The sequence below is a fragment of the Eutrema salsugineum genome, unplaced genomic scaffold, assembly GCF_000478725.1.
Source record: "Eutrema salsugineum unplaced genomic scaffold, Eutsalg1_0 scaffold_8, whole genome shotgun sequence".
Taxonomy (NCBI): Eukaryota; Viridiplantae; Streptophyta; class Magnoliopsida; order Brassicales; family Brassicaceae; genus Eutrema; species Eutrema salsugineum.
The window spans coordinates 13,415,988-13,423,831 of NW_006256414.1; the positions used below are offsets into that span (position 1 = coordinate 13,415,988).

The 7,844-nt window shown below is 37.8% G+C and overlaps 1 protein-coding gene and 1 non-coding gene across 2 annotated transcripts; one reads left to right on the top strand and one right to left on the bottom strand.

Moving 5' to 3' along the window:
• The first annotated feature begins 1,478 nt into the window (after positions 1 to 1,478).
• On the top strand, positions 1,479 to 1,585 carry LOC112082283. Its single transcript, XR_002896939.1, has one exon. It is a non-coding gene; the product is annotated as a small nucleolar RNA R71 (small nucleolar RNA).
• A 4,125-nt stretch (positions 1,586 to 5,710) lies between these two features.
• LOC18010255 lies at positions 5,711 to 7,391 on the bottom strand. The gene is made up of 2 exons (XM_006392481.2): positions 7,292 to 7,391; positions 5,711 to 6,150 (listed from the first exon to the last, which is right to left on the bottom strand). Exons 1-2 carry the CDS (start codon positions 7,389 to 7,391, stop codon positions 5,711 to 5,713), a joined length of 540 nt encoding a protein of 179 aa, XP_006392543.2.
• Between the last annotated feature and the right edge of the window lie 453 nt (positions 7,392 to 7,844).

Sequence of the window (7,844 nt, forward strand, 5' to 3'; positions counted from 1 at the left end):
CAAAAGCTTTCGGTTTCTCCTTTTCTTTCTCTTTTGGCCTATTTCCTTTGCTTGGAAATTCATCTAAGATAGTAGGATAGTACCTTTTTCTGTCCACATTGAGGAAAACAGCATGCCGGTTTGCGTGATCGATAATTGCTCCTACTGTAGCTAGGAATGGTCTCCCGAAAATGAGTGGCCTCTCCTTGTCTTTATCCATCTCCAAGACTTGGAAATCTGCTAAACAATCTTATGTCCCACTAGAACTTGTAGATCATGAATCACCCCTTCAGTATCTTTTTGAGATGAACCTCCAAAAATAACCTTAACCGTCGATGTCCTTTAAGGTTTTTATGCCCAATTTTTCGGCAAATGCCTTAGACATGATGTTGACATTGGCTCCGGAATCGCACAAGCAGTCTGTAAACTTGATTCCTGAAATGAAACATTAGAAAACAAAACGTCCCGGATCATCGACTTTGGTAAGCCTTTGAAACGGTGATCGTTCGGGTACCTTAAACGGTGGCTGCTTGGGATCGATATCCTTGTACAGTGGTACAAAGATCGGGGTTTCTTCTTTCTTTCCATCGATTCCGGACTCTTCTTCGGGCAATGTTGTTATGGCGTTGCAAAACTTCTTAGGGTTATCTTCAACTCTTCCTGGAAGAACTCCACTTTGCCTCTTCATAGAGTCGGCTGTTTGGGCAACCTGCACATCTAACTTTTTTACGTGCGAAGATAAAGATTCAAACTTACCATTCAGATCATTGTACATGCAGTCGACTTTCACGTTCCCGTCTTTAGATGCTTTTTCGTTCGTCATAACGAGCTGTTGGATTGACTGTTCAAGTCTACCGATTTGTGAAGCTAGCTGGTTCGTCGTTACTCCCTGCTGTTGTACGAATTGATTGTTAAAACCCGTACTTTGGTAGTTATATGGCTGTCGCGGTTGATATGGTATTATTCCTCCAAAGTTTCCACCTTGAAACTTGTTTTGGAAGGATTTTTGCTGAGGTGGGTAGTACTGATCTTGACGATTCTCCACATTTGGATTGCGGTAAGAGAGATTGTTGTAATTTGCATTCCGGAAGTTGTTGTTGAAGTTGTTGTTGGAGCGATTTTGGTATGGCACCAGTGCTCCTACGTAGTTCACACCTTCTTCTTGAAATGCTTGATTAATGTGATCGATATCACTAGGTCCTTCATCTTCTGCGCCATTGTTGGTTTCACAAGCATGGATCGGGCGATTGTTGCTCCTCAGAAGCTGGCTCACCATGTTCTTCAACTCAGTTATCTCCTTGTTGTCTGTTCCGGCTTGCTTCATCGATCGATCATATTCAGGACAATCATTGCTATTGGCTTGAGCCAAATTTTCGATGAGGGCTCTTCCTTGGGTTATCGTCTTTTGCCCAAAATCTCCATTGCTAGCTGTATCAAGTGAAAGTTTGTATTTTGGTTGCAAACCTCGGTAAAATGTGCTCAGCAGGCTTGATCCATGAAATCCATGGTGAGGGCAATCACGTTCATACTCCTTGAAACGTTCCCAAGCTTTATAGAAAGATTCAGTTGGCCCTTGTTGAAAGGTTGAGATCTTCGTTATCAGATTGTTCGACCTTGACTTAGTGTAGAAGTGGTTCAAGAAAGCATTTCTACATTCTTCCCAATTAGTAATCGATCCTGCAGGCAAAGACTTCAACCAACGGTTAGCTCTATCTGCTAATGAAAAAGGGAACAACTTACACTTTAAATAGTCAGGTGGAACTTGGTTTGTTCTCATCTTGCTGCAAATTTCTTCAAAAAGCTCGATATGGTCCATTGGGTGCTCAGAAGGAACTCCATGGAACTGGTTTTGCTTCACTAGTGAGATGATTTGAGGCTTGACTTCAAACTCATTCCGGTTTGGAAATGGTACTTGAATCGCAGATCGATTCTGAAAATTTTGAGTAGGTGCATCAAAGTCAGCTATGCGATGGTTCCGGGCTTGTCTTCGGTGTTGATTTGCTGGCGGAATGGGGCGGTGAACGCGTTCATTCGGCTGCATTGCTGGGTGGTCACCATCGGCTACATTGATGGGTGGATCAAGGTCTTCACGTCCTTCTCTCTCTCGGTTCTGGTGGTTTCTTGGAAGAACCTCGTCCTCCTCTCCATCTTGTCGAGCATGATCACCTTCTATGTGATCATTCTCTTCGTTTTCTCCATGTTCGGACCCTTCTCGGTCCATATTTAAATTTCGATTAATAGGATCTCCAGGCTGATCGTCATTGGCCATTCCTTGCGTTCGTCTAAGTCTTCGAAGTTCTCTTTCGTGTCTGTCTATCTCGTCTAGAATTGGAATGTCTCCTGCAGGTCTACGCCTGGTATTCATGCATTTCAGAGAAAGGCAAAAGAAGGGAAAGATAGTTCAGGAAAACTTTAAGAAAGAACTAGAGATCAGGTGTCTAGAACAGAAGTTAAAACAAGAAAAATAGCAAAAGGCAGCGAAACAAATCCCCGGCAACGGCGCCAAAAACTTGATGCGTGCTCGCTACGTGAGGGAACAAGTTTTACCCTTAACAAAACAAATGAAAGCCGCAAGTGCACAGCTAACAGTTGTAGTATTTAGGGATCGAATCCACAGAGATTTGTGTGCTTGGTATTCTTCTACGGTTTTTAACTTTATGTCTAGACTAAATTGGTTTTAAGGATTTGGTTGTTTTTCTTGCGAATTAAACTAAAACAAAAGAAAGCAAATGAATCTACCCTAAAAAGCAAGTAAAGAAAATCGAATAAAATGCAGAGGGAATAAGTAAAATATCGAACTAAACAAAAATAAGGCAAGTAAAATATCGCATGAAAAGTAAATAAAGCAAGTAAATAATGAACTAAGGAAATTGAAATGCAGGTCTAAGAAAGCAAGTAAAAATCGATGGAATTGTAAACTATGGCTAAAAACGCTGAGCTTTTGGGAACTCTAGGGGATCATAATCGGTTTTAACACTAAGGTAGATAGATTGGGATTGATGGATAAAAATATATGGGTTCTAGAGCTAGAGTACGACGGTATGACTACGTCACTGTCGTGATCATAACCAACTGTTTCTCGCAACCCTGACCAGTAGGTTTCCACTCTGGCCCTGGAAGGGAGAGAACGCAAGAGCTGCACAAGACTCGTCAATACTCACGATCTCGCCGCAGGTACGTTTCCACTCCTACGGAAAAATCGCCTGTTTCATTCTAGGGCTGATACTTAATGAAAACTTTCGCAACACTAACTATCTAGATCAGATACTAGGTGATCAATCAAGCATACATGCAATAAGAACAAGAATAAACAGAGAACAGGTCGAAATCCCAGATCTATAAACCTAGATGTCTTAATCGATTATGAGAGCCCCTTTCGGGAACCCTAAGCCCAACTCGAGATCTACTCAGACATGGCTGAGCTCGACATTATCATTGGTTTTATTAAAAGTAATGAAAAACAGTAAAGAAAAGAGATAAAGAAAGCTTCTCTATTGAAGAACTCGGACTTGAACAATCTTCTACAAAAATCTCATAAAAACGGCTAAAAGAAAAGTGTTTCTGTAAATTATGAAAAGCTCTCTCTAAAAACGACCTAAATGACATGTATTTATAGTCTCCAATACTCCATGGTCTCTAGGGTTCTAGAATTGAGGCTGGGAATGACTTTGGGCTTCAGATAAGTGGGCTTTAAGTCGGAGCTTGAATGCCGCGGTCGGGAGTGTTGTGACCGCGGCAATTGGCTTGTTGGCCGCGGTCGGGAAGCTTCTGACCGCGGCAAATAGCTTGTTGGCCGCGGTCGCGTGAGTTGCTGGCCGATTCCACGTGGCTTCGGGGCTAATGGAATATCTTGAGATCCAACCGTTGGAATGTCTCCAAACCAAGTGCATTTGAAAGCTGGTTGATTCTTCTATAAGTTGTCCAATTTAGAGGGTGATCAGACGGTCAGAAGATCTTCGTCTCTCCATGAGAGTTCTGACAGTCTGCCTTTATCCAAAAGAGTCTTTTTGTTCCATTTTGTGCCTCTTTATCCCAAATTACCTGAAAAGTCTTTTAAAGTCCGGAAACATAGAAATCCTTTGAAAACCTTTGAAAACGGAGTAAAAACACCTGTAAAAGATATTAAAATGATCCATAAAAATGGTCAAAATCCGGTGTTATCACCGAGCAGACATGTCTTGCCAAATCTGCTGTATCTCCTCAAAAACTGATCAGAATGACTTCAAACCACCTCTTGATGAAGTATAACTCAAGAAGCTACAAATTCTACGAATAACTTTGAGGCTGAATCTGAGTGTAAATCCTTCATCCGGATTGATCTTTCAAGTTATTTGACTCGGACTCAACACCAGGATTGACACCGGTTTAAATACCAGTATGGACCCCTGGCCGCCGGCTTTTCTACTTCATTTCAGGTCTCTCCTTGCTCCTACTCCAATGAGAAGTGGCTATGTCTCCAAAATACCTAATTAAACTCCAAAACATGCAGGATTCATATGATCTAATGCAAATTCCTATCCAAACTCAGAAAAGATTAAAAGAATAAGAAAAAACTGAAATCGTTATGAATAAGACCAAAAATTTAAATTAAATGCGTGCTTATATAGTGAAATACAAGACCAGACCTTACGATCATAAAACATTAACACAAAGAATAAAACTGAATAAAAATCAGAGGAGACGTGATCTTCTCACGAATTAGCTGTTAGGCGTTAAAGGAGGAGTTTCACGAGTTGCAGCTGAGACAAGAGTGTTTGTCATTAGGTCTTCTTGTGGCTATGGATGTCTGCGATCTTCTGATGGGATTGAAGGGTCTAGAATCTCTAGATCATTATAGACAATCAAGTAATAGTCGTTTTGCCTTAATGAAATGCATGCATTGAATAAAGCAAGTTGCTTATAACACACGTTGTCAAAATGACACAACTCTTATCTTAGGTATGTTCTCTTTTCATATGGTGGCTCTAACCTTTAGTAGCTTCAGTAGACTCCAGAACACATGTAATTGGGTCGCTGGTGTGAACACAACTCGACCTTTCCTTATATAGACTCATATGGACCCGCGAGAGAAGATTGGAGGTTAGGGGTGGATCCGGGTTGATTCAGGTTGGGTCTTCAGCTCATGGACTCAACAAGAGGTCCAGTAAGTGGATCAAATTGTCATTGGATCAGGCCGACGTGGTTTTGGAGTAAAACCCATCATTGCTGACCAATATGCCTTATCAGGTGGGATGTAGATTTTCGCAAGGACCGCTACTTCTTTGGACTGGGAAAAAGGCAATGTGGCTCGGTCAAGTTATCCTGCTTTAACCGCCCCAACAACTGCAGCACCCACAACCACCACAGATGCGACACCCTCAACAACTGTCTTCCTCCATAGTCTTTCACTCAATGAGTAAAACTTGCTATAAAATCGACTTTCACACTCTGCTATAATACCTAAAGGCACACATGTTTGGCCAAGGTCTCCATCATAGCTGGTTGGGTGGATGACGTCATCAGTCATCGTCCGGTTCAATATCCGCATCACAGATTATATATTTTGCTAAACTGAATTCTCATTTTCAATGATAATATTTCAATTACGATTTTGAATTATAAAAATATTAACATTTGGCAGCTTTAATTAATATAACAAATTTAAAGAAGTATAGCTTCTCTATACTGAAAGAGTAGAAATTTTTGATTTCGGTATACCCGCAGGAAACAACGTAGTCTCATTGAAACATAATTAAACAGGTGAAGCCATAAAATATTGGTAAGCTTTAACCACCCCAACAACTGCAGCACCCACAAATACCACAGCTGCGACACCCTCAACGACTGTCTTCCTCCATAGTCTTTTCCTCAATGAGTAAAAATGGCTATGAAATCGACTTGCACACTCTGCTATAATACCTATATGATCATCCACTTTATGGTCTGGAATTTCTAATGTGTCTCCCTTAGAAGCCTTTGAGGGAGCCGCGTCTATAGGGCTTGTCTTTGGCATTGTCACATACAAAACACCCTTTGATATCTTTGCACGAATTTCATTTCTTCTGCAATTTTTTGTAACTTTTGTTTCTTTCCTGAACTTGATTGAATTGGTTTGGTCCACAGGATAGCCCCCTGTTATTGTTAGTATACCATTGTTGTTGATCTGTATTTTAAGATGCTCTTTCTTTAAACCTATACAAACGGCAAACCCATTATTCAAAGAGAAAATGGTATGATGTTTACTAAACTTTAGTACATAACATTACTCTAGTGTTTCTTCCCAAAAAAGAAGGAAAAAAAGACACAGTAATCTAGTGTTGTGGTATATTTTAGTTGAAGATAAACAGTATCACCTTATAAATTAATATTGATCAATTAATAATCATCATAAAATAATAAATTTTCTGTTTCTAACCAATTTTAAAATCTATCAAATTCGATAAGATAATAAGATAATAATTTTTTTTGAAATTCTTATAAAAATATATGGTCCCAACAAAAGCATAAATTGATAATTAAATACATTTTTGTATATATAGGTAAGATAAATACTAAAATTTTTATTGAAAGTTAAAACTCATAGTTTTACTTATTTACATTATTATCTTTTAATGTTATTTTTTTATCTGCATTCAAAATTTGTGAAGTTTTTTAGATATAATAGTTGATTTTCTAACGTATTACTGTTTTCAAATATATGTTGGTCAAGTCTTCAATTGCATCATTAAAATTAAGGAGAATAGCATTTTACTAAAATTAAGGAGAATAGCATTTTACATTTCTATAAATTTTGTATTAATGAACATGTATATTTTTATATGAACAATCTTATATATAAAAGAATGTCAACTCTCTCTAAATGAGTGACACATCATCATTTTTGATCCATATAGAGATGACACGTGTCACATTTTCTTTAAAAAAACATTAAATTTAAATCAAGTATATCTGTTTACATTCTTCATTAAAATATTTAAACGAAAATTTAAGAAGAATAGAGAAAACAAAATAAATTAATTTGATGATAAATTAATAAAATATCATGCTCCTAACATTCTAGCAATGAAATACAGTTTAACAATTTACTGATGCTATCTGAAGAGTTACATATTCACGTGTTTTATACGTGCGATCATCAAAGAGATTCTTTGCTTTTGTTAGAGAGTTAGAAAATACATATTTTAGTAGTTTATATATATTTAAACATACAAACAAAAAAAATCAGAATGTATCATTGTAATACTAATATATTGTACACTTTGAAGACAAAAAATATAACCTAAGACATATTTTTTAATTTTATGTGTTTAATAAATTTCTAGTAATAATGTACCTGGAGGAAGATGTACCTCAAGAATGTCGATGTCTTCCGTTCTCCTCCATCGACAAAAGGGTTCGATTTCCTCATAAAACTGCATGGGTCCACTTTCCATCATTACTGCCGTTTGTTTAAAATGTTAACGAATACAGCAGATAAACCAAAAATATTGCAGAAAATCTCTCTGCTAACTATATTTGGGAAATGAACGAAAAATTGGTGATTGTGAAGATGAACCATCAGATCGCTTCTGTTTATATTCTTTATTCAATGCAAGGGATTTGGATTTCCTATGTTCTGAATGATTCGTTTTTTATCCAAGAAGATTTGCTTTTGTAAATAATTTAATTATTTAGAGTTTATATTTGGTTGTATCTTGTCACATTGGTTCTTCTTCTTCTTCTTCTTCTTCTTCTTCTTCTTCTTCTTCTTCTTCTTCTTCTTCTTCTTCTTCTTCTTCTTCTTCTTCTTCTTCTTCTTCTTCTTCTTCTTCTTCTTCTTCTTCTTCTTCTTCTTCTTCTTCTTCTTCTTCTTCTTCTTCTTCTTCTTCTTCTCTCTCTCTCTCTCT

What these genes read in the sequence shown, in the direction of transcription:
- LOC18010255 (XM_006392481.2), bottom strand. Translation starts at nt 7,391, where the DNA reads ATGGAAAGTGGACCCATGCAGTTTTATGAGGAAATCGAACCCTTTTGT. An exon ending in TGAGGTACATCTTCCTCCAG is followed by an intron (nt 6,151 to 7,291) that starts GTACATTATTAC and finishes CCGTTTGTATAG; the next exon opens with GTTTAAAGAAAGAGCATCTT.